Raw genomic sequence first — 27500 nt, forward strand, 5'->3', positions numbered from 1 at the left:
ATCCCTACTTCTGCTCCTGCTCTTGGTATGGCCTCTGGACTTCCTGAATCTATCTTCCCTTCTTCCTCTTTCCCTACTCCTATCTCTGCTTCTACCTCGTCGGTCTGATACATATTCATTGCTTCTTTCTCTTCTTCTATCCCTGCTTCCTCTCCTCATCTCTTCTCTCTCTCTGTCCAGTTCTCTGTTCCTTTCTGTTCTCATTTCCACATAACTATCTCCTCTCCCAGTATCTCGGTGCTTAATGAACTTCCTTGCTCCTCTGTCTGGACTATACTCTTTATCAGTGTTTCTTCCATAACCCTTTTGCATCGAGGTCTGATTTCCTTCTCTGTTTGAATAACTATTATGTTTATTACTTGTATCTTGTTCACTTTCTGATTCTTCCTTCTTCTTGGATTTCTTCCTCTTTTCAGACTAAAAAAAAAAAGAGATGTTTATCAATTAACCACTTGTTTTGCTTCTATCCTGTTGTATCTGTTTGTGTTCTCTCTGTACATGCCTCCTACTAGTCTTCATCATAGTTTTATATAATGTCCACTGTAGTTTTTTGTGAATCTGAATGCTCACAGATGGTTCCACAAGTGTTCAGCCACCAAGGAGTCAATAAATAGGCCATGCATGATTTCCACATACCTTTAAACCAATGATATGGGTAGAAGTAATAACTGACTCCTTGGTGACTAGGTACTTCAGGAGCTATCCATGTATAAACTCAATTAATAAAACAAAGTTCAGTGGGCATGAAATGTATATCATGTCATCTGCGACCATTGGCTTAACAAAGTAAGAAAAATACTTACATTCTTTTTAGCTTTCTTTTCCTTTTTTTTCTGTTTTCTTTTCCTTTCCTCATCTGAGCTATCACTGCTTTCACTTTCACTAGCTGCTTTCTTCTTTTTGCTCTTCTTTTTCTTCTTCTTCTTATCTTTCCGTTTCTTTCTCTTTTCCTTCTTCCTTTTCTCATATTCTGAATCGGACGAATCACTACTACTGCTGCTGCTCTCACTGCTAGAGCTGCTACTTGCGTGCCTTTTCTTTTTCTTTGTTTTTATTGCTGATATCTGAATATGGAGACAAGATTACAATTTTGCAGAATGTAATATCACAGAATTTCTAAAGTGATAATTTACCTTCAAATGACTTGTAAAAAAGATCAATCTTACCAGTATAACAAATATATGTTTAATATCTGAAAATGTTTAATATGTACAAATATGCTCTGTATGTTTTTCATCAACAGAAATCAATAAATTCACCAAACTGTGTGATATTAGGTGAGGGGGGGAGATACAAAAGAAAGTGGGTTTTATCTATGGAACTGATTGATTTTCCTTTTACTAAGAGATGTTAACTGCATCCTAAGGGTATAAGACCTTAGGTCACACCTTGTCTGATACCCTTAACTGATCTTGGGTATTTTCATACACTGAAAATGGCTGAAAAGAGCCAAGGGTTATAAGAAGGGGTTGGCAGCAAGGTTGCACAAGTGGTGATAAATCTTTTACGGATATTCCCTGTTTATCGGTAACTGTCCTAACTTCATATTGCAATCACTTTTAAACTAGCATGCTGATAATTATGAGTAAGGTAACCTTTGACAAGCAACTTTACTACTCACCTGGTGCTTACATAAGTATTCCAAATTATGAATAATTAAATAAATAGAAATCAGAAGATACCTCTGGTAACAACTGTCATGGCTGTCTCGCATTACAAAATGGGTGATCATGATCTTGGTGTCAAAAGAAAATGTAGATAATATCCAATGTTCACTGCATGCACTGATTTGAAGAATTATTGAATCTTATTCATATTTTCAGATGTTGCAATGAACTCTGAAAACACCATTTATTTCTCTCTTTGAAGTTCTACTTTTAATTAAATTTACCAAGAATGTATCCTCTAACAAAGAGATCACAATCAAAAAGACTACGGCTGGTAACTTTCAAGACAAGAGCAGCATAGACAACATGAATATCTGAGTCTTACAAGTTGCTGAAGTTGTTTCATCTTCACTGGATTGTCTGTAATTTGCCGTCTGGTGGCTTCTTCATTCTGACGGATCAGCAGAAGAGGATCCTCCATAAGTTTCCTTTTCATGTCTACCTGCATGTTTCCATCCCGACGCACTACCGACTCAGGGTTGATCTCTGAAAATTGACATTGAGAAATTATGTTTTCATCTTGGTTTGCATGTAATCTCTATAAAATCTTAACATCCGGTAAAAAGTAATGTATGAAATAAAAACCTATATATAATCTGTTTCATTACATACATGCATTTGTGGCAATATCGTAAAAGAAACTGAGTATACAAAGGTCAAATCAGAAGTAACAAATATAATTCTCAAAATTTATACTGTTCACACACCATGCTCTATTGTGTAAGCTGGTTTGCTGCTTTGAGGGGCTTCACTTGCGCTGCTTGTGTCTTCCCTTCCCTCCTCATTTTCCATCTTTACCATCTGGTCAAAGGCAGTGTCAATCTTGCGTCCAAGCAGGTACTCTTCACGACTCACATGTCCACCAGGGCCCTGGGAGAGAGGCATTTGGGAAATCAATGCAGTTTGATCTATTAGAGGTACTAATGTTACAGTCTTACTACTTGTAAGTTTTATATAAATAAATTGTCTGTTAAATCTACTGAAGAATAGGTCTCAAAGAATTTGATTGAAAAATAAAATTTTGTTTTGGCTGAAATGGTTCTCGTTACTGATTTTTTCTTTTTAACTAATGAGAGGGTTGAAATACATTCCATAAATTCTGCCATACAGAGATGAGCAATATTTCAATACCACGGAAGAAAGAAAGAAAGAAAGAAAGGAAAAACAGAAAAAAAAAAGAAGAGCAAGAAAGGAAAAAAAGAAAAAAAGAGAGAATGAAAGAAAAATCTCCACTACAAGTTTATAATTGAAGGGTTCAATTACCATAACTTTCATACCTTATACATCCAGTCTAGCTTTGCATCTCCCTTCTTTTCCACAGCCCCAGATTCTTCTGCTGTTCTTTGGAGCAATTCTCTTTCTCTTTCTTCCTTTAGTTCCCGCTGCAATTCTGCCATTTTGCGGTCCTCTTCTGCTTTCTGCTGTTCTGCCTTCCATACTCGTTCCTGGTTCTTCAGAGTACTTGGATGCCATGACTTTTTCAAATTCTGCAAAAAATTGTGTTATTTACTTTTTTTTATGCCTCAGCCTGAAGAGAATCTATTTTTTTTTAAATAATTTTTGTGAAAAATTATTGTTTACCAGCTCCCCAAGTAGCACTGACCTAATCTAATTAACTTCTACTGGCATTCTTATAATAGTTGCTTGTATTTCAAACTGTTAACATACTTTGGGACAGTATGCCCTGAAACAGGTTGCAGTCATGTGGCAGGTAATCAATGAAACGATTAAATCCTTGATAATAATGAGATTTATTATATTTTCTTTAAATTGTATATAATGTTACTGTTTATTTTCTTTGAATAAAATCAAAATAATCTTCATGAATTTGACAAACACAATTAGCTAATCAAAAAATGTGCAAAATCCAAATTAATGATATTTGTATGACTGTGACATAGAACTAAGAATTTGATACTTGTGATTTCAAGATTTAGGAAATAAAGGATTGTATCATATAGAATAGTTATGTCATTTTGTACAGACAGTATAGTTCTTATCATGGATTTCAATTTTTGACAGAATAAGTCAAAAACTTGAAAAGAGGTCTAGTAAAAATTATGCTTTAGGAAGAAATTACTTTATGCTGTGTTGTGACTTAATATATCAATCTGCATTGGACTATATCAAAGATTGTTAAACATATTTCAAAAGCTTCTAATAAACCTTATCTAAAATCAATTTAAATTCATTTTCATTATATTTCAAAAATTTAACTCTGATTATAAACAATCAAAATTGATAATATTAATCATGACAATCCTAATCATAAGTAAAGCAATAGTTCCTAAAAGGATTGCATCTCTGGGAAGACGATAGTCCAGCAACTAGCTCAGGGCTATTCTTTGGGATCCAGGATTCCTGGGTGGGTTTTCATATTCTGAGTAAAATCAAAATATGAAATAAAGTGGAAACTGAAAAACATGCACTGCGATCCAGTCAATTAGGATTTGCAATGTCCCCTCTCCTGCACACTATTCTCCTATTTTCTCTACAGCCTGTACCCCCTTAAATCCCCAAATGTATTATCTCAGTAAAAGTTTGCAATAAGATGCTAAAAAACACATGAACTCCATCCTAAATTTTTTTTTGTCTTTTTGCCTAAAGTATGGGTAATTTTTAGTTTCACAAAGCCCTCCAATCTTGCAATTATCTATTGTTTCAATTTTCCACACTGCAATAAGTGAATCTGTTGTTTTCCATCACAAATGATGTAAATGAAAGTATTAGTAACTGTTCCAGAAGCGACCCCCCCCCCCCCCCCCTGAGATCAAGTCCCTATTACTTTATTCATAAGGCAGTAATTGCAACCTATTTTCTTAATTTCTGATGTTAATCCTTTCCTGTGCCAGTTACTTCACATATCAGTGTGTAGCTTATTTAGGTAATCTTTTGGAATAGCACTGCATACCTGATTGTGATTATCGTCTTGATGGATTTCTCTAACTCTCTACCATCCAAATATATCAAAATCATGCCATGGAACCCCCCCCCCCCCCAAACCCCGATAGCAGAGGGGGGCATGAAAGGTACTGGGGAAATTGTGGGGTAATATATTAATAATTTCCACAGAATCAATCACAACAGTGTCTACTACAGGGGCCTGTACCCCCTGTGACCCCCCCTCCTGGAGGGTTGCTGCTCCTCAACCCCTTGCCAGGAAAACAAAGAATCCTCCATGTTTTCACGGAAGGATAAAGCATCGGACAAATTTGGCGTCATGTGGTCCCACATGATGGTCCTGAGGTAGTGACTGATTCTGTGTATAGTATTCATATTATAGCCCACAATGTCTCTTTTATGCCCTCTGCTGCTATCAGGGCCAAGAATGTGGGGGTTTGGAGGGTTCTTTAGTATAATTCCATCGACCAAAAGACTTATTTTCTGTTATTCTAACCATTACAGACAAATTTTTAACTTGCAACATTTGGCTGTGGGAAACTGAATCGGTTAATGTTACCGAGAGCAACACACAGAGACAGAGAAAAATGGACACTGCCATCTTATAGGGCATAAAAAATAGAGTAGGAATCAATACAGGTTTATCTGCTGCAGTCTTGTATTTACCAGGAAATTACGAAAATATTCGCTGCATATTGCCGCTCAGGGACTAAGCCCACAACACCATCACATAGCCAGAGTCCTTAATATCTTGTTTTCTATAGATCCATTTTATACATCTTCTACAATGATAGCGTTCTCTGTTGACCATAAGAGATGCATTTTCTGTTGATAAACCTGGAAATCCTTCCCAATTAGTTTTCTATTTTCATCATCATTTTCTCATATTTCTAATAACCTTTTCTCTCATCTTTTGATGCTGCTAGATCTCTATGGTTGCCATCTCAAATGTATATGCATTTTTGTATTTTTTTCTTATCATTTCTATTATCCATTTTTGATTAATTAACGACATTACTGCTTGTCTGCCTTAACCCCTTCCCGACGGGTCACTATAGGCGTCAAAACAAACCGCTCGGAATGTGGCATGCGGCCGTACGCCGCGGCAACGTGCCAAAACGCTCCGAGGCAGTGATTCGGCTTGATGTACCGAACTCACGCGCTCAAAGTCGGTGCGTTGCCATGGTTCGCCAGAGCGTAGAGTTTTTTTTTTTTCATTTTCTACACCCGTCACCATGGGGTTAACTGCTTCCTATATCATTATAATACACACTGTCAATCACTTCCTCAGTTTCCTTTAAGTTTTTGCCAGGGCAGGACCTACAAACTTCTGTGGTCAGTGACATGAGGTATGATTGATTATATATTTAAATATTATTCTATCAGTACTGCATCACTTTTATTAACATACCATTGGCTCGGGTTTTCAAAAATTTACATTTTACCATTTCATGAATCATTTTCTTCAATTTCTGCAGGTTCCTATTCACATCAAGTAACATCCATCATCCCCCCTGCCCTTCAACCCATGATTCCACCTGCATCCCCCCCAAGACTGTTGGGTAGAGGAAATATATAAACACTGATTTTGGGACTTTGTCTCTGGAGGTAGCATTGCTTTCGGTGACAATTACCATAGAAACAGACAATATGTAGTATAAGGTAGTGGCAGAGTTGGGTAATGAAACCTACAAGGGTGCTATACATAAAAGAAAACAGAAGATCCCTCAATTTTGGTTAAGTCGCTCATCTTGTTTACATTGCGAGAGTGAATTCTAGGTATAGCCCCCCTGGGTAGGCGTATATGTTACCACGGGGGTCCAGGGAGCAGAGCCACCTGGCTAGGGGATATATACCAGTGTTAGGTTAGGTTGGAAGTCGGGTTAGGCCGTTTTGTTTAACAACCACGGGGGTCCTGTTTTACCCCATAATTTTCCTGATATACTTCATGCCCTCCCCTGCTATCGGGACTATCAAATCAAGATTGCACAAGGTACAATGCCTAGAATCGTTGTAAGCAGTGGATTTCATGCAGAAAAATATCAAACTTCTTTCGAAAGTAACCCCCTATTCTCTTCTACATAATGACTACCGAAACAATACTATGGATGTTTTCAGCTACTCATGTTGCGCTGTTTACTGATAACGGTAGGAGCCACAGATAAGGTGAAGATGTGATGAAAATTTACCTATTACGATAAACTCCTTATTACTGGTATATAAAACGAAGGTAAATTTTGACAATTTTAGAATGCCTGGGAAATACTTACAAGATCTCCCCCTCCCATGGTGGAAAATGCACAGCCTGAATCCGATGCCTGGCGCCGAGCCCGTCCTCGCCAAGATCTTCTTTTCCTTCTGTTATAAGGTTTTAGACTAAAATATTGTCTATGTCACCCGGAACCTTTTCTTATGATTTTCTTTGTAGCTCATATGTAATCAATCATATTTAGCCGCTGTAGAAATATCCACACCGATGTCTCCCCAAACGTAAACAAGAGGCCGTTCGCGGATTCAACCGTCTGCGCGGATTTGCGTGTTCGTTCGCGCGACGCAACCTTGCGAATCGGCGACTGCGAATTATATTTTGTCTTTAGCGTGTCCTACATTATAGTTACATCATATCATGTATGTCGTGGTATTCAAGCACTATAGCTTTTGGGTGCAATTTAGAAGCTACAAGTATAACGAAAAATTTGAGAGAATATAACAAATTTACAACGTGAAATATCAACTATCAAATAGCAAACCACTCTACCGTCTTGATATTATAGTAGATAAACCCACAATGCATTTAGTAGATTAATTAAAAAGTGAAGCACCAATTTCGAAATCTACCCCAATTTCAGTTTCAGGTCTGAAGATTTGGAGAAGAGAAGCACTCATATATATATATATATATATATATATATATATATATATATATATATATATATATATATATATATATGTGTGTGTGTGTGTGTGTGTGTGTGTGTGTGTGTGTGTGTGTGTGTGTGTGTGTTTGTGTGTGTGTGTGTGTGTGTGTGTGTGTGTGTGTGTGTGTGTGTGTGTGTTTGTGTGTGTGTGTGTGTGTGTGTGTATATATGTATACATGAATGTGTGTGTATGTATACCGTGTACATAAGTACACGGTATACATACACACATGAGTAGCTGAAAACATCCATAGCATAGTTTCGGTAGTCATTATGTAGAAGAGGATAGTGGGTTACTTTCGAAACAATTTTGATATTTGTCTGCATGAAAACCACTGCTTAAAATGATTCTAGGCTAAACATAGCAGTTGGACCGATGATATCCGACATGGCATCGAAGGAGGACCCTGTTGCAGAAACGGTCACCTTAGGATGTTGTGAGAAGGCAATCACCGGAAGATTGCCATAGGCCAGCGGACCAGGATGTTTGTCAGTGCAGGTATTAAGCCGCCCAGGAAGTAATGGAAGGGCGCCGCCTGCCGAAGGACCATGAACTCGCCAGCGCAGGTACCAGTCGCCCTAGGATGCTGTGGAAGGGTGCCGCCTTCCTTGATGCCCACAGATCCAATTAAACTCCAGGAGCTCGTCGGCGCAGGTATCAGCCACCCTATGATGCCGGTGAGGACGCCGCCTGCCCAGACGCCCCTAGATCCGTATAAAGGTTATGAGGACGTCTGGACGAGCACGCAGCCGAGAAGGACCTGGAAGATCTGTGGGACGTGTGGCCGGGTTATACCTGGACGAGGGCTACGACGAAATCTAGAGGAGTCCGGAGGCAAGGAGGACCTGCGCGAGGCCTTCGAGGACGAATGGATTACACCAAGGACCAGGAAGAAGAAGAGGATGACAAGGGCGAGCAGCCACGAAGATGGACCAAGGACACCGCAGAACGAGATGACCACTAAATCAGGACCAGCCAAATATGGGTCACCCCTCTAGGCCAATTTAAGGTGCCTCGAGGGCGAGGCTTGAGTAGGTGACGAGCAATATGGCTTATCCATAAGCACGATTTATGTAAGCCATGAGACCAATAGACCACGTCAATTTAGAACCATCATGTCAATTCAGAATCATCACACATGCCTCCGGCCCCCAGGGCTGGGTGGCCGGACATGCGACACCACGCACAGCGCTTACACTAAGACATCGTCTCGTGTGTTCCATTTAACTGTGTTGTACTCTTCCTTAATAAAGAGTCAAGCCGTTTAACCACTATCACTACCCAACCAGTCACAACCATGATAATATGGCTCTGAGCCTGTTACAGTGTGTGTGTGTGTGTGTGTGTGTATGAATATGTAAATGTATACACAAATACATATGGTATATATATATCTGTGCATTTATGTATGTACACACACGTTTATCTACCTAGAGTCCACTGTCGCTTGATACACAGCTCGGAAAGGGCAACACTACAATGGCCAGATTGACCAAGAGACTTTGGGAAAATGGATCAATCCACACAAAAACACAAGTATAGCAGGCATTAGAACTCAGTGGGTTACTATAAAGGAGCGAGTCATGGAACACATATGTGCGGCAGGAACGTCGACTAATCCCTTCCACATGCGTTGCTTTTGGCCTTCCTTGCGCTCCATTGGATTGATTGAGATTTACGAAGATTTATTTTCGTCGGGCCTTCTGTATACTGTGTCAACTATTTAGGGTTGTCTCATTTTGTTCTCTGACACTCGATGTTTACCGTGGTGACGGGATTGCCAGCAGGTCATAATGTAAGCATGCGGCACAATCTCTTTGCCAGCCTTTTGGCTGTTGTGGGGGGTCCCTGTCTCAGAAATTGTGTGTGCTCACAAGTCCGTAAGTAATATAACAGGGTGGCGTTCGGCTCACCATGATATTTGAAGTAGGTTCTACTACCCGGAGGAGTGATGGCTGCAATGACGCTCACAGCTTCTACCTTTACACTAGGCATGGGGCATTGATTCTTTCTCCTTGACAAGCTCATAACAAAGAACTCGATCAAGGTTTGTGCCCATGGCGGGGCTTCAATAAAGTCTGGGTGAGGGGAGTCCATGCCCTTGGCAAGTAGTTGCTCTTTGAGCTGATAGTGTATCAACACCCTGGCTGTGTGTGACAGCCAGAAATTATTTGCAAAGAGCTCATGATCTTGTTTGAGGTGTCTGAATATTTTTGGCTCATGCTTGTATTCCTGGGTGCTTGGATGACCTCTGAAAGGAACTGTACTGCCATTATATGAATTTGTGAGTCCAGGGGGAGAAGGTTTGCTTCCATGAGAAGGTTGAGGATCTTCGTCCACCTTGGGGCACCCAGAATGATCCTGGTAGCTTCATTTTGAACTGTCTTCAATTTTTCTCTTAATATTGGCTTTGTGGCAATCAGGGCGACAGAAGCATAGTCCACAATGGGTCAGACGGCATATACATAAATTGATCATAGTACTTTATGTCTAGCTCCTATGTGACTCCCAGTCATTGCTCTCATGACAGACAGTCTTTCTTTGGTTCGGTTAACTAGGTATTGGACCTCCTTTTGGAAGGAGAGGGTCTGAGGATCCTTACCCCAAGGTATTGGAAGACCTGGACCCACTCTAGGTCCATTCCCTGTATACATAGATTTGTGCCTTGAACATTGTGTCCCAGAGCCTTGGCTTTTGATTTAGCTGCTGAGTTCTTTAGTCCTGTCCTACAGCACTCCTTAGATACAAGGTCCAGACAATGCTGGGCTCTTCTTAGGCAGTGTGATCCAGTAGAGATGATAGCATGATTGTGTACATAGGAGATGATCTTGCACCCCCACTGAGAGGTGTATGTTGAGGATACAGGACAGGGTGTTGAAAAGGACTGGACTGAGGACCCCACCCTGTAGCATTCCATTTTCTAGTGGCATGTGTTGTGATAGGTGACCATGAAATCTGACTTTGGCTGTTCTGTTCCTGATATAGTCACCTATCCAGAGCAAGAGCTTTTCTCTGATTCAGGGCCTCCTGAATAGCAAGAGGACTTACTAATTCAAAAGACTTCTCCAGGTCTAGGAATACTAACCCAGATGTGACAGTACTAATTGTGCTTAAGAATGTGGATATGCTGTGTGCTGTGCTCATGCTTAGTACCATCCTTTCAGCCGTCTTGCCCAAACAGCCGAGGAGAGAGTTAGGGTGCTATTTCCTTGGTTTTGGGATGGGAACTATGGTAGTTTCCCAGGACTTGTTGATGAGTTGCAGGAATGCAAGTTCACCTGCCAATCCTAGATGGGAAATGATGGGGTACAAGATCCCATCAGAACCCTAGGCTGGGTGAGAACTGTTTTTATAGGTTTTTCTTAGTTCCTTCAGAGAAAAGATAACATCTGATTTATTGAGTTTGGCTGCCCTTTCTCTGATATGAGAAAGTCTGCCTGATTTTTGGTTTGCCCTCAGTTTGGCTGACAAACTGTTGCTGCTTGTTCTCGCAGAGAACTTGTGCACCAGTCTGTTTGCCACTGATTGAGGATCGTGGTGTGTATATCTGAACGGCTGGTAGCTTGCCCGACCCATTGCCACAGCTCAGTAAGGGTGGTTCGGTGGTCAAAGGACTCGCACCATTTCAGCCACTTTTCCTGCCGGACTCTTTTGGCAGTTTCCTTGGAATCCCTAATAACTTCCCTTAGGAGAGCTAGGTTGTCAGGGTTTCTTTGTCTTCGGAATTGTTTTCTGCACAGGTTCACTCTGTGGTTGACCTCCTTAATGTTGTCATTAAAGTACCAGTTGTCTTTGTAACTCCTGGGCCAAGGCCGAGTTTTAGGTATGGTCTGTAAGGTTGCTTGATTTATGTTATTGATAAGTTTGGCTGGCTTCAAACACTTCATTGCATCTAAGGCAGGGGGCCAAGGCATTCTGAAATGCTTGTCAGTTGGCCTTGTCTGTTTTCCATCTAGGATTTGGTTGTGGCATTGGGGCTGGGCCAGCATCCATGAAGGTAGTAACAGTGACATAGTGGTCAGTTGTGACAGTCTCATCGACACACCATCTGGTTCTGATTTGTATGGCCCCTTCTCTGACATGCGTTGGTTTTTGGATACTGAGAAGAGCGATCTTGGGGAATGTCTCAAGCACATTGGCTATGAGATATCCAGCCGCATCCGGTCCCCTGCAGGGAGCCAAAATAGGGTGGTGTGCATTGAAGGCTCCTCCTATGATCACTGTTTTGTGCTGCTGTAGCATAGACCTAGCTGATGCCTAGGCTCCTACAGCCTTGAGGGGTCCCCCTGCCAGGTGAATCTCAACACCAAGAGACTTAACATCATCTCCACAGTACGGTGCATCGGCTATTGCAGAGTAGGGGATTGTTGCTCTGACCAGGGTGATCAAGCCTCTTTTGCCAGCAGTGTTTGGAAGCATGAAGACATGAGAAGGGAACAGTCTCTTCTGTCACTGTCTCCTGGAGCATGACAATGTCAATGTTCCTTGATCACACTATTGCATGGGTGATGGCATTTTTTGTATTGAAGCCATTGATGTTCCACTGAAGTATGTCTTGATTGTGATGTTACTTGGTGTTAGATACATCTGAGATGTCTTTACATTCAGATTCAGTCGGATATATCTGAGTCTGACAACTCCATTGTGATGTCCTCACTGATTGAGGGATCTTCATCTGTTTCTGGGTTGCTAGTAAGGCTATCCATGGGTCTACTGGGAGGTGGAGAGCCTTTGGTAGCTCTGACTTTTGTTGGCTTGGCTTTTCTCTTGTCAGGCTTTGTCTGACTTTTTTTCTTTGTAGGCTTTACCTAGGTAATGTCAGCTCGTTCTGGCACTGACTGCACAGATTCAACCTGCTTTGGCTCTGTCTGTGAGGGCATGGCCAAGGTTGGAGTAGGGAAGGGAGTCTCGTCCTGTGGTGAGAATGGGGCTGGTTTGGCTCCGTCCAGCTTCCTCCCTTTCAGGACTGCAACAGTCTGGGTCATTGCCGTCATGGCAACTGTGACTGCCTCTTCACTTGACCTCCCCAAACTGTTGCTACTGCAGTGACTACAGCTGTCAGCAGGAGATTATCGTCATTTAGGGAGGCTTTTGCAGTGCTCTTTGAACCTTTATTCCTCTGGTTCTTGTTTTGCACATTTATAATGGCCGAAAACTCCTTTTTATTGGAGATATCAGCTGGGGAGGAGCTTCTTTCCTCTTAGGAGGTCGAGGAGCCTTTTCCCTTTTGTTCTGTCTCCAGACATGGGTTCCTGGGGGAGCAGGCACAAAGTCTGGTTGCTTTTTAGCAACCTCTTGTCGCCTGAGGGCCGCCTCCATCCTGACAGAGCAAGCCAGGCTCCAGGCATGATGCCCCCTGGCACAGTTGGGACATTTGGCTGTCGTGTCTCTTTGTCCTTCCTTGTGTGCCTTGCTACAGACACCGCATTTCGGCTTGGCCTTGCAACTAACCTGGTGGTAACTATATTTTTGAAGTGCCGAAGTGGCTCAGGCACATAAGTTCTGAAGTTGTAGGACCCCGGTTACTTAGACCAAGGGTATTGGTTGGGGCTCCTTTCAGGTTCACCAGGACTTGCCTGGTTGGGGTCTTCCCTTTCAACATTCAGGAAGTCCTCATGACCTGTGGGTGTGATGTGATCAGAGCCACATCATATGAAACTGCGAAGCCAAGTAGTGCCCTCTTGACTCTCCTATCGTCGGGATTCAGTGGTGAGAGACACACTTTCCTCCCTTCCTTCATTTTCTGCAGGGAATTCAGGGTAGCTTGGTCTTTAGGGACAATGATCATGCACTGGTCTCTGGCAACCTGGACTGACAACCGGATTTTTCACTGCATCTCCAGTGCTCACACCAGTTGTTAGACATTGTCGAAGCCTTCAGGCTTAGAGGGGACCTTGAACTGAAGGAAACGTCTAGGGGGTCCAGAATCTCCATCAGAATCTGTCTCCGGCCTTGGTCGTTTCGGACCGCCCTTTCGGCTTGTATTCTGGGCTCTGGTCGTGGGAGTAGCTGCTGGTTCTGCTTGTGCTCTCATCTCGGTCATGGAGGACGTCTGATGGGAAGTCAGAGGTCTCCCTGATTTATGGTACAGGCCTGGAGAGGCCAGCACGAGTCCATCTGCTGGACAATTTTTGATTGATGGGTTCTCTGTCGTCCATTTTAGCAGCAGGTCTGACAGAGTTAGCCTGTGCTTTGGATTTTCTCTTGCCACTAGGAGCCATGTAAGGCTTCATAGTGAACTGCCATGGCCAGAGCCTTGCATGGTTCGTCATCTTTTGTATCTGTGTTTTGGGTTTTTAGTGAATTGTTTGCCATGAAATTCAGCAGTTATTTCATCCTCTCACGCCCCCACCCACCACGGAGTCCAACAAGGGGGAGCTGTATGTTAGAGCTGATGTCTAACAGCCACAGGGGAGGGGAGAGGGTATACGCAGCCAATAGTCATTGTAACGGCACTCACGGGACCTGTTTGCATGCCAACGGCGCCATGACTGCTTGACTCTACCCTCTTAAGTGAGACCAGCCGTTTGACCTGACCGGACCAGGGTTAGGCTACCCATCTTGCTGGAATAAGGGACCAAAGAGGCGTGTTGCTAGCCACAAGGTGTACTCATGCAAGGCATCGTTCAACCTCCAGGACTCCTGTCTCCGCAGTGTACAGGGGTGCCACGCACGGCAAACACGTGGGTAAGCGATAATCCATGGGGAGAGACCAGGGGGGATGTTTGGAACCCTTTGTTCATCCCTTTCCAGTGTGCCAGCCACCCAAAGGCTAGTTCACCTCAGAGAGGGAGCTCAGGTTTTGCACCTCTTCGAGGTGATTCCAGTGGCAGGTGGTTCTGTTGGAAAATACAGCAGTCAAGAAGTACCCCCTAGGTTTCAATTGATTTTAAACGTTCGTATGACAGAATCCATACCGAAAAAATATTCCTTGGTAATCTACATTAGGTGTGATTGTAAACAAAGTATGCATCGTCTGCTAGGCGAACCACCTCTCGGGACTATACCAAAAAGTGACATTTTGCACTGTATGGCCATCTGACAAGTATGGCTGTATCAAATAAGGAGACACGGAAGGAGCGCAGCAACTACTATACCTGGACACACCTTCCAAAGCACAACAGCAAGGTCTTTTGACACACACACACACATACACACACATATGTATTTAAACACACACACATACATATGTATGTGTGTGTGTTTAAATATGAATATATATATATTATATATATATTATATATGTGTATATGTATGTATACACATATAGAAGGCCTTTATTGTAGCATCCCGGAACCTCTAAATCTTTGATACAGTGTTTGATGTTAGTTCGTGGTCGCTGAAAACACGGCATCACCGAAGTTTGAACTGACACACAAAGTTCTAAAAGAACGACTTATTTTTCTTAAATTCATATAATGAAGTGGATAGAAATCTCATTATATCTATTATTCTTCACATGGAAAGTAGAAATATGTTGCTTGGATCTTTCGTATCCACCACGAGTGAACTTCATGTTCATTGTAGTGGACCGCCTGTGTACGTCCCCCACGATCCCCTACATATGCCTTCCGTCTCCCCCCTTACGAGATGAAGGACGGCGTCCACCCTCGCTCCACGGAGGAGTTCGCAGCCTCGTACGCCTCCTAGATCTCCCAAAACCCCTGTTTTTATCCCCCGGGGGTGAGGATGCCCGGCGCGGTGAGGAAGCTGCGGCAACAGAAAACGGGAAGCCCACCTGGAGCGACTTACCTGTGCGGCATCGTCACCTTTGTTAATGTTTTATTTGCTTTATTTTGTTTTAGTTTGTTTTCGTGTTTTAATAAACTTTCTACATAGTGTTTTACACAGACCTTAATTTGAAAAGAGACCACCAAAAATGAACTTCTAAAGAAACTTTTAACCTTTATTCGTCTTTCTTATTATTATTTTATCTTAACTTTATTATGAATATTTTACCTTCTGCTTTCATTTTTACACCGAACAGGTTATGAGTTTATTTTACTATGTACACGATGGTTCTTTTTTATTTTTACTATTTATTTCATAGAACTTTTATTCATCTTATGAATAAACTTTAAGGATATTTTTATTATCATTATAAGAACATTTTAATGTATATTGTAAGTTTTTATATATGCAAGTCTTATGAGAACAAAAACATAGTTTCGCGGGCCGAGGTGACAATGGAAAGCCACCGGCCCTTCAAGAAGGGCGGTCCGAGGTCGAGGGCACTTCAACTGCTGGACTGTGGTTGTGGTGTGCAGGATAAGGTGGTCTCGGAAATATAAGATAAGTTTTTAAGTTGCTTATCGTTGAGAGAAGGTGGTTCTCGTTTTAATGTTTGTGATTCGTGTTCTACAGTGTTTTATGTCTATTTCGTCTTTTGTGTTTGTGTTTGTTTTACTGTGCCATGTTTTCGTTTTAGCCTTGTTTTACAAAATAAATAGACAATTTTATAACAACTTTTGATAAGTCCCCGACTCTTTGTAAGAAGGAAGGCTGAATAAAGCCTAAACATACTTTAGCTTTAAAGTTTCCAAGGCCAACAATCAAAAACCCTAAAGTATAGATGAAGCATCTGTAGTGTACACGCCTCTCCTCGGGATTCTAACCACGCCTACCTCACTTCGGCTCATTTCCACAACTACACTTCACACACACACACACGCGCATACACACTTCTGTCACTCCTTTCCACACTTCTTCTGACCTTGCATCCCTTCTTACACCATACACTCGTTCCCGAACGTACCACTCGGACGGTGGCAGTGACGCCTTTACACACTTTTAATGAGCCTTGGAACGTTGCAAGTAATGAACGCAACACATATACAGTCCGAATCGTAGACAACCGTATTATCCCTATGATCACTGACATATACAGGCTTGTTCCTATAATAACATGCACAGCCCTATCTTTGATATTCATCCCACCGAAATCAATATCACACCATATGACTCGGACACGCTGAGAATTCGTAATGTGTTGTTTCAGTGATCGTCATTATTTACTACAAATATTGTCCATTTAGAGTGAATTTGCATTTGATATACTGCTTAAAAGGCAAAGAAACATTTTATCTTTTCAGATGATTTTATATCAACAATCAAACGATAACGTATCATAGTGTATCATATTGTATCAAGGTAGAGGCATGAAAAGGTGTTTCAACAGGTTCCGTTAATGTGCGCGTAAAAGGCAAATATGTTTGAGGATGTATCAGTGTATCAAAGTGTTAGGAGTTTTTGAGATGTTACAAACGACACACACACACTCACACACACACACACACACACACACACACACACACACACACACACACACACACACACACACACACACACACACACACACATACACACACACACACACACACACACACACACACACAAGGTCTTTTCTGTAGCATCCCGAAAACCCCAACACTTTGATGCATTGTTTTATGTTGTATTACAGTTGCTACTAAACACGATATCATGGAAGTTTGTACAGGCATATAATTTTTTGAGTTATTTTGGTTATTTTTCTTTTACATTAAAATAAAAAATCAATAGAAAGCCATTAATGTACTGAATATGCTGGCATGATTTTTAATTACAAGCAAAACATTGTGGAAGTTTCAAATAAAAAGGAAAAAAAGCACATGACTACTTTTGCAAGGCTTTGGAAAGTTTAAATTCTCAGATTCAGTCAAAATATTTAATTTCTTATTACACACAGATTCGTTTCCAGATCAGAGAACTGGGTAAATCCAATGATCACGGATATTTACTTGAGTTATTGATTAAATTATATCAACAAATCAAGATACATAACATTTTCTTTGACATTTCTGAGCCTATAATATCACAGAGGTATAGAATGATTCTGAAGATATACATCCCACCAAAGTCATATGACTCGGACACGGAAATTCTTACCATATTCTTACCAAAGGCACCAAAACATTTTATGCAACTTTATAATAAAAAGTTTAATTAAAAAACTTGCGATATGATTTGTAATTAATGGAAATATAAATCTCTATCTCAGCCTACGTGAAATATATCTGAAAAATATCGCTCTCTCATTGGTTGGTCGTGGTGTATGAAACCATATCATGGTGAAGGCATACAGATTGATATAAACACACACACATACGCGCGCGAGTGCGCGTGTGTATATATGTGTGTGTGTGTGTGTGTGTGTGTGTGTGTTTGTGTGTGTATCGGGGCTCTTCAAACTGAATTAAAAACAGCACAGATTATATTCTTACTTAAAGCTATATAAAAGTCTATAAAAAAAAACAAAAGGTCATAATCCTCTTGGTCTTGCACAGAATAGTTGAAAAATAGTCACTCTCTAATGTGACTTAAAACCACACAAGCCGGATGTTCTTTTGCACAAAAAAAACAATAAGTCCCGTTGTGGCATAATAACAATAAGTCATCGTATTTGTTTTTATTACCTTATGAAAATTATAAGAACCCAAGAGGCTCCCTAACAACGCCTGGCACCGTTTCGCCTAAAACGCCATCTTCGTCCAGTCCACTGACCTTCCTTGGCCATTACTTCCAGTGGAGAAGATTCGAAGATCTTTTAAAATTGATTAAAGTCAAGGAAGTCTGTGAGGTGTGCATGCTGTAAGGTTTCTTTCTCCTTGTAAGATTTAAAAAAAACGGGACAAATTGTACTTATTGCCCACATGAATGGGGAAGGGGAGGGTTGGCGGCAGGAAGGGCATACGGATGTAATAACAAGCCTATGATGCGCATCATTCCGTTGTGGCGACCCCTGAGGACGAAGCCAAAATATTTTTTTTCCATAATGTACATTCTTCATGGTAACTGTTTACAGGTGCTACACACACACACATAAACATACACACACAAATATATATATATATATATATATATATATATATATATTTATACATATACATATATATACACACACATATATACATATATGTATATATAAATGTATATATATATATATATATATATATATATATATATATATATGTGTGTGTGTGTGTGTGTGTGTGTGTGTGTGTGTGTGTGTGTGTATGTATGTATGTATGTGTGTGTGTGTGTGTGTGTGTGTGTGTGTGTGTGTGTGTGTGTGTATTATGAACGACACATACTATGTGCATAAAGGTGAATAGTATTAACTATTAGAGGTTAGTCTCAAATGTTTCGAATACTGGCGTGAAAGCATGCGGCGGGATTATTTGCTGGAGTATTTGCATGCAAAAAGGAATGGAACACGAAACAAATTTTTCACCAATTCGAAAAGACCTTGAGAGGTAATTGTAAATTCAACTTAGACAAGAAAAAACGAATCATACCATAAAACGGTATAAATGACAATTATCGAAACAAAATATGTAGTTAGAGGTAGTGAGTTAGATAATAAAACCTATGTGTAACGAGAGAACGATACAAACCAAGAGTTCTTCTATGGAAATATGCGTGCATCCCAAGGATGCTACACGAAAAAGAACAGAGATCATTCAGTTTTCGTCGCTTGTTTACATTACAAGGATGAATTCTACACTGACAAGTAGTTCATGTATTACTACAAGCTTTACAAAAGGATATTCTGGTAATTATCAATGTCTACATTTCCACATTTAAGCTTTTAACATGCTATTTTAATATCATTATACTTCCTTTGCAGGTTTTAAGATTTATTTATACAGTCCTGTACAATAATCTGCGGATACGCGTTTTCAGAGTCTTTTGACAGCACCGGGAGACTCCATACCTTGACGAGAGTCGGAGAGAAATGTTTTGTTTTCAGTATTATGTCGATCCTGGGTTATTCTTAGGCCTATACAAGGGTTACGAAGAAGGAATATGCATATAGTAAGCATCCCAGTTTGATAACTAAGCTTATAAAGTATCCCAAATGTCGAAAAGAGCGATTCAAAATTCAGACAATCGACGGACGTAAAAATGAACTGTTTTCACTGTATAAAGGTATGTTATTTCCCCCAAGCCAGTTATTATTATCATTTATAATATCAATAAACCATAATATGTCAGTGGACCACACGGGGGTCCAGTGGGCAGAGTCCCCTGTCTAGGCATACATATTACCATGGGGGTCCAAGGCCATGTCAACAACTCGTAGCAAGACCGGATGGTCCAAGCAGCTGCCCAGCTCCACCACTTCATCCTCCACCCGGGGACACGGGGGTCTCTTGGGGAGTCTCATATCTATCTTCAGAAATAAACCAGCAAGCTAAGACCCCTTTCATTGACCGCCCAAGACCATCTCTCGTACGCTTTCATCTGGGGGCAGCGGTGCTCCCAACATCTCTCTTACACTCACATCTGGTGGCTTGCGATGGTCTCTTACGCTTACATCTGATGGCAGCGGTGATCAAGAGCCTCACAACGCCGACGGTAATTCACCTACCACTACGTTCCTCGCCGACGCCTATTGCCGATCCACTTATCTGCCCACAAGCTACTCCTGTTGAAGTGCTTCCTCGCCTCTTTTAACGCCCAGCCATCGCTACCAAGTCTTCTTCGATCGCGCCTACCTGTACCATGTCTACCCTTCTACTTTGTGCTGACGTCTCACGTCTGTGCTACCCTCCTGACAAAGTCACTGACGATATGTTCCCGCAATCAACGCTGCCACACTCGCCAATCCGCTCATCTACCTCGTCAAGTCCTCACGAACCCTCGTCACCGCAACCATGGAGCCGCCATTCTACTCAGCACCACCAATACTTCCTAGCTACTATTAAAAGTAAGTGTGCCTATTAGTGCCAGATTAACAACTGCCCTCCCTATAACTACCCACACCATACAAACAAGTTGCTCTCTTTCAAATTAAAGTACACGCCACTCAACGAACACAAACTACTAACTATATTCTACATAACTTCTCACCACTGTTTGTTTTTTTCAACACAACAAACGAAGTCACACACTGAGATCAAACCTAAGTGACCAGCACCACACCCCATTCCCCTTCCCTAACCATATTTTAATTGCTATGACATTTTTCTTCAATTGGTGTTTTATCTAATGTTTATAATTGCTGCCCTTACATTGCAGTTCATTATATTTCATTTTCTCCTAGAACAAATAACTATGTATTGATATATTCGTTTTTCCCCGTTATGTTATTCATATTTACCGCTACGATTTCCTTTGTAATATTATTGTGTTCACCTGCATACTGTACCCTACAAGTAAGTGCTTCGTTACTACTTCGTCTATGAATATATGTATATCGTTCTGTCTTTCACAACACCTGTATTTCCTTATACTTCCCACGCTAATCGTTCGCTTTTTCACACATAGTTTTAAGATACCTAACGATTACCTGCCTTAGGCCAAAACCCACCTTATATTGTGTACATAAGCATGTATACGCTATGGCTCCCACATGCTCGCTGGCTGCCACGCTGGCGTGCCCACACAGTGGGCAAGGGCCGCACCCAAGCCAAGCGGGCAAAGGGGCCGCACCCAAGCGTGGCAGATAATAATAACTGCCCCACGCGCACTCCCGGGGTATAAAATGCCAAGGATAACCCTGTGAGTTCCTGCCTAGCGTTTGTCCGGTCAAGGCCGTCCGCCGAGCCAGCCGTCCGCCCCCTCTGGACTGACCGCACACCCAGCACTACCTGCGACCCAGCCTTACCAAGACTTGTATCGTGTGATCTATATCTGTGCTTGCTTACTCTTCTTAATGAAAGAGGTTAAGCCAACCGTCCCTTTTTAATACTCCTGTTTAACCATATGTTTAAGGCGTCTAAATAGCCTTTACACACCTACCTGCCCACTCAACACGGAATTCACTCTAGGATTATGAATTTTACTAAGTGCCATCCCTAGAACTTATAACTGAAACCAAATCGCTTTCATGACATCCTCTCGAAGTTCGATATCTTATCCTCATCTAAGCTAGAATTTGCTTCTTTAGTTTAAGGCATTGGTGAATATGTAACCTGTATCTGACTGATGGTAGTCTCATCTGTTGCAAATAATCATAACACTGGTAATGCACTACAGACACCATACTTCATATAGTCTTTCATAGTTATTGTCGCCGAAATATAATTTTAAGCCCGGCTCATGGCCGTAAACGAATAAATCCTGCGACCGCCGCACCGAGAAGTTACTTACGCTCATACGATTGAAGCGCCCGAGACGCCCAGTTAGATTATTACCGCAAGTTGATTTTATGCCCGGCACATGGCCGTACACGATGGAAAACTGCGCCCGCCGCGCACTTAGGCTCATACGATTGAAGAGCCGAAAAGCGCACTGTTAGAATTAAGTTCAAGCCCAGCTGCCTATGTATTCGAAGCCTATATACTTGCCTATTTAGCTCAAAGATATGGAATTCTTGTCCAATTAATTTCTCTCTCTTCAGTATGATGGTACTCTACTGAATTCGCTAATCCTAACAAATCCAAGTCATTAACACCCACTTACTTAACACATTACCCTTCTTGTGACAAATTGTTCTTGTTATGCTCTCATTTTTTTCTTGCAATTTGGGAAGGTGATTGACAAACATATTATTATTATTAGCTCTTTTACTGGCCTGGTACACTTATATTTTTATCTATATATGGTACGCGACGACCCTAGGGATCATCGGATCACCATGAACCATCTGCAAATACCGAACAGAACCTACATCCCTATGCGCTACCGAACAGAACCTATATCCCTATGCGCTACTGCAGTGATTCAAGCATTGCAGACGGCTCGAGGACGAGCCTTGCGCGTGGCCGAGCTATGTCAACAACACGTAGCAAGACTGGATGGTACACTTCACACCTCCGTCCAACCAGCTGCCCTTCTCCTTGGGCAGGATGCACAGGAATAAACATCCGCCCTCGAAGGGAACTGCCGCATAAAAGGGCACGTATGTAAGACGAAGGGAGAGAGACACGGCAGATAGGCCAAGCCATACAGGGTCCAGCTCCACCACCACTCACACGGGGTCTCTTGGGGAGTCTCATTTCTATCTTCAGAAATAAATCAGCAAGCTAAGACCCCTTACGCTGACCTCCCAAAACCATCTCACGTACTCTTACAGGCCAGAGTCCCCAGGCTAGGGAATATATACCATAGTGTTAGGTTAGGTTGAGTGTTGGGTTAGGAAGTTTTGTCTAACGGGGGTATATGACTAGGAGCATATGTAATCACGGGGGACTTTTGGTGGCGTTATGTCCGTTGATTATATCAAAATAAATTCGAAAGTCGGCGCATCGGCCCGTATATTTCCAAAGATGGCGTGCATGTCTATAGAATTTCACAACGTGATTTCAGCATTTTTCATGGTTTTTATGTTTTTTTTCTACAGTATTTGATCTATTTCAGACTGGTTTACCCCACAATTTCCCTGATATACTTCGTGCCCTCCGTGATTATCAAATCAAGATTGTCAATGGAAGTGGCAATCATATCTCCTCAACTATTTGCACAAGAGCAACACCTAGAATCGTTGAAAGCAATGGATTTAATACAGAAGAATATCAAACATGTTTCGAAAGTAAGCCACTATCCTGTTATACAAATTGACCTCAACAGGAAAATATAGAAATGATATAAAAAGTATAGATATATCTTCTGACACCCAGTTTTTAAGAGGTAAGCAATAAAAGGTGAAAGTGGATGATACCAGCTTTAAGTAGATATCTCTTAACCATTTTTCATAAACTTTATTCATATTTTCAAGCAATACTCTGCAATAAACTCTCACCACTATGGAAATATATGGTACAGCAGTGATTTTAATTGTACACAGAAGTATGTGAAAAAAAAAAACACACGCTAACCAGATCTCCGGTACCTAGTGTGTAACATGAAACAACGATTTTTTTGCATTTTGTATCATGACAGATGCTTTTCATGAAAAAAAAAGTGTTTAAAAAATTTGGTCACCCAGTGTAAATTACCATGACTTTTCCAGGATTTCTGTTAGAAACTTCACTTTTTCAAGGTTTTCCAGACCTGAAAATGAAAATGCTGGAATTCAAGGTTTTCCAGGAACTGTAGGTGGCAGAAGGACCCTATGTTTCTAGTGGTGTAGAACCTTAAAATAAAAAGTTAGCGGCAGCTTGTTCGTGTTCTATAATCAGTTTTGTTTTTAAGTTCATTATAATTACTATTATTAGAGACAGACACCATATAAATTTTAAAGCTGACACCTGAATTTAGAGACTTGTCTGCAATAATGTACGATAATGGTGCTAATGGTATGGGGATGCTACATCTCTTGACTTAGGAGACGAAAGTAAGGTATGTTTGGCAATTGAATTCTTACTTAAAATGCTCTGTATGTATACCTATGTTCATCTTATTCCTCATCTAATATAACCTAATGCAGAGGATCATGCAAGTGTTTTGGTTATATACACTGAAAACTGCAAGGACTATGGGTCATTTCTTATGTCTAGTAATAGGTTGGCAGTTTATATTCTCCCTTCTGAGTAGAGGACAGATGATCCGAAACTCGGCCAACTGACCGCGTTCCAAAACTTCGGTGCTTTTGAAATTCGCTAATGTACTAGACCAAAGACCAGGTGCCTCTCACATCAATTTATAGCCCTTTTGTAGTATACAAAGGAATTTATTTTACAGATCCCAAGCATGGTGGAAGATTGTCAACAGGACAGATTTGTTTAGGAAGACCTGCCAGCAACTAGGTAAACCCTAAAATATATGTTTAGACATTTTGAAGCCAATTGTATATGAATCCCACATCTCCACGCTTGATACATACAACTGTAATAAACATACCCAATAAATTTTCTCTTGAAGCGTTATGAATAAGAATTTCTATGGATGGTGAAAGAAACCATTTTTAAAGTAACTGATAAGGTGTGCATGGAGATGATATGTGATCAGTGAGTGAAGAGGAAATTGATGAAACATTCAGGTTTATACATAATTCCTATTTTAAACTTAGCAAGACAAAAATATGTTAAATGTCTTCTGCTTTACATCTCGAAGACAGATATTTTTTGAGTTATGTGTGAATTTGCCTGCACAACCATCAGTTGTTGCATATCTAAATGTGATAGTTGCATTAAATAACTATTGAATTTTGCCGTAGATTTGTGTTAGAAAGGAATCACATTTATGAACTTATTTTTTTTTCTTTTTTACGTAATCAGCTTTCTACGCCTGTATGTGAAGGTTTGTGGATGCGAAAACTTGAATATAAGATTTATGATATCTTAAACGGCCTTGAAAATCTTGTTCTACACTGCAAGCGCAGAGAGAACAATGATTATTCCAATGCAAATCCGTTTTCAGAGGCAGGTCGATCTGCATGGATGATAATCTTTTGAAACTTTCCAAGTAAGCTAATATCTCACAAAAACAAAATATCACAAAAAATATCTTACATGCCAAAAGTTATGGCATAGTTGGAGAGCCATTTTAAAACAAGTATGACCAATATCTTATACTGAAAAGTATTGAAAATTGCATATATAGTCATATATATTTTTATCTATACGTATATATATATATATATATATATATATATATATATATATATATATATATATACATATATACATTTATATATATATACATATATACATTTATATATATATATATATATATATATATACATATATATAAATATATACACATTTATATATATATACATTTATATATATAATTATATATACATTTATATATATATATATATATATATATATATATATATATATAAATATATGTGTGTGTGTGTGTGCGTTTGTGTGTGTGTGTGTGTGTGTGTACATGTATATACATATACATTTATTTCATCATCATCAGCCTGAATCAAACCAATGCAGGATGTAGGTCTGTCCCAATCTTTTCCACCTTTGTCTTACGTTTTTTGGTTCCAGTCTTTTCTAGTTCGTCACACCATCTTGTCACTGGTCTTGTCCTTGGCCCTCTTTAGGTTTATGTCGTCCTGTCTCCGACATATATGACCTGCCCATTGTCATTTTTACTTTTTGATGCTCCCAAGTATATCTTCCACTTTTGTCTGTTCCCTGATTCATGTCACCCTTATCCGTTCTATTGTGCTAATTCCCAGCATCAACCTCTTCATCACTCTCTGGGCACTTACTAGTTTCTTCTCCAGTAATTTTGTTGTAGTCCACGTTTCTGATCCATAGGTCATAACTGGGAGGATGCATTGGCCAAAGACTATTCTTTTTAACCATAATGACAAGGAACCTCTCAGTATGCTACTGTGTCTTCTGAAGGCAATCCAGCCTTGACTGATGCACTGCTTAATTTCCTCTTCGCTAGATGTGTTTGTCTGTACAATTTGTCCTAGATATATATACTTGTCCACTACCTCTACCGCTTCGCCTTGTACATGTATCTGTTCGAGCTGAACTCTACTGCAGAACATGATCTTAGTCTTTTTCTTGTTCATCCTAAGTCCCACTTTCAGACTTTCTCTATTCAGATCATTTATTAGTTGCTGCATTTCATTTGGAGATTCACTGAAGAGAACAATATCTTCTGCAATTCTTAAAATGTTTAGGTATTCGTCTCCTATTTTGATACCCTTCCCGTTCCATTCTAGCTTCTTGAATATATCCCCAAAGCAAGCTGTAAACAGTTTTGGTGAGACGGTATCGCCCTGTCTAACACCTTTTTCAATTGGTATTTTATCGGTTTCCGATTGGAGCTTGATGGTTGCCGTCCCATCTTTGTATGTATCTTCCAATATCTTACAATATACCTCCTCTAATCTCTGTCTTAGAATAGCTTTTAGTACTGTTGTTATTTGTACAGTCATATGCCTTTTCAGAATTTGTGTGAGCGTGTTGAGAATCCACTGCGGAAGCCTGCCTGTTCTTTAGGCTGGTTAGAATCCAGACTGTCAGAGATGCGAGTTATGACGACTTTTGTGAACAGTTTGTATGTAACTGACAGGAAATTTATGGGTCGGTAGTTTTTTAGACCCTTTCTATCCCCTTTTTATGTATCAAAATGATTGGTGCATTTTCCCAGGCTTTTGGAGTTGAGAAGGCATTTGTTAAAAATGTCCTCGGGATCGTACTAGTAGAGCCATGTTTCATCTCTATCACAATTCCCTGCAGAAAAGCTTCAGAGACCTCATCCCACTTTTTCATATTTTCGTTGAAAGATCTTCCCTTGTTTGCTGATGATCTGGGCATAACAGCCTAGGGACCCATCGAGCGGAAAGCTTGCTTAGCCCCAAACTCTTCACCAGAATTGTGTGTGCAGAACTCACAGAGATGTTATTCGTTATTCGCCTATCCTTTTCAATCATGTCGTGAACAGCATCAATGTTTTCCTCACAAACTGACGTTGATGGCTTGCCACTGCGGGGCTCATCTTCAGTTTCGTTTCTTCCACTTCTGATCCGAATGATCCATTTGTAGGTTGTTGATTGCTTTGGGGTATTGTCACCATAAACTTGCTCCAGAGCGTCAGTTATTTGCTTATACTCCCAACCGATTTTCACCATGAATTTAATGTTTCTCCTGGCCTCGATTTTGGTGGATTCCATGTTGCTTTCATGACCCTACATTTATGAATGCGTTATTACCTGCATTTAAGGGTTCATGTTTGAACACGTTATAACACGTGAGTACAAGATTGTTCAGGTACATTAAAATCAAAATCCCTCCCTATGATTTTTAGTTATGATTTTTTTCTACGAGCTTTTTGAAGCCCCCTCGTATTATAAGGTCTATATCGATTCCGTCTTCACCTGGTGTTCTCCCTCTCCTCATGCCTTTAAGCGCTCTTTTTATTTCTTCTATTGTGATGTTAGGTACGTCTCTAGTTACCGCGTTCGCTTTTATCCGTGGCTGTTCATTTGAGTTGTATAGATTCCTGTTAAAGTCTTCTACTAATCTTATGATTTCATTCTTATTATATGACACTTCACCGACTGGTTTCTTTATTGCGTACATTTGATTTCCCCCTATTCCGAGTCTCCTTTTAGCTGTTTTGTTTATTATTTGAGTATTGAATTCCGTACATCTCTTTATTTATGGT

The 27500-nt window shown here is 40.5% G+C and overlaps 2 protein-coding genes across 2 annotated transcripts in view; one reads left to right on the plus strand and one right to left on the minus strand.

Annotated features, from left to right (window-relative positions):
• The window catches only part of LOC125030748 (pre-mRNA-splicing factor CWC25 homolog), a 7930-nt gene extending 842 nt beyond the window's left edge, over positions 1-7088 (minus strand). The window contains exons 1-6 of the mRNA XM_047621006.1: positions 6839-7088; positions 2945-3154; positions 2375-2537; positions 1993-2153; positions 804-1064; positions 1-417 (exon numbers count right to left, since the gene is read on the minus strand). The exon at positions 1-417 is cut by the window's left edge and continues 215 nt beyond it. Of these exons, the coding sequence (XP_047476962.1) occupies positions 1-417; positions 804-1064; positions 1993-2153; positions 2375-2537; positions 2945-3154; positions 6839-6856 (1230 nt within the window). The 5' untranslated portion in view covers positions 6857-7088. The remainder of the gene's footprint in view (positions 418-803; positions 1065-1992; positions 2154-2374; positions 2538-2944; positions 3155-6838) is intronic.
• A 13781-nt stretch (positions 7089-20869) lies between these two features.
• LOC125030446 overlaps positions 20870-27500 on the plus strand; it is a 19597-nt gene continuing 12966 nt past the window's right edge. The window contains exons 1-8 of the mRNA XM_047620484.1: positions 20870-20964; positions 22134-22188; positions 22830-23001; positions 23040-23099; positions 23422-23503; positions 23670-23707; positions 23839-23914; positions 24093-24157. Coding sequence (XP_047476440.1) covers positions 20870-20964; positions 22134-22188; positions 22830-23001; positions 23040-23099; positions 23422-23503; positions 23670-23707; positions 23839-23914; positions 24093-24157 — 643 coding nt within the window. The remainder of the gene's footprint in view (positions 20965-22133; positions 22189-22829; positions 23002-23039; positions 23100-23421; positions 23504-23669; positions 23708-23838; positions 23915-24092; positions 24158-27500) is intronic.

This window comes from Penaeus chinensis, chromosome 11 (assembly GCF_019202785.1).
Source record: "Penaeus chinensis breed Huanghai No. 1 chromosome 11, ASM1920278v2, whole genome shotgun sequence".
NCBI lineage: Eukaryota > Metazoa > Arthropoda > Malacostraca > Decapoda > Penaeidae > Penaeus > Penaeus chinensis.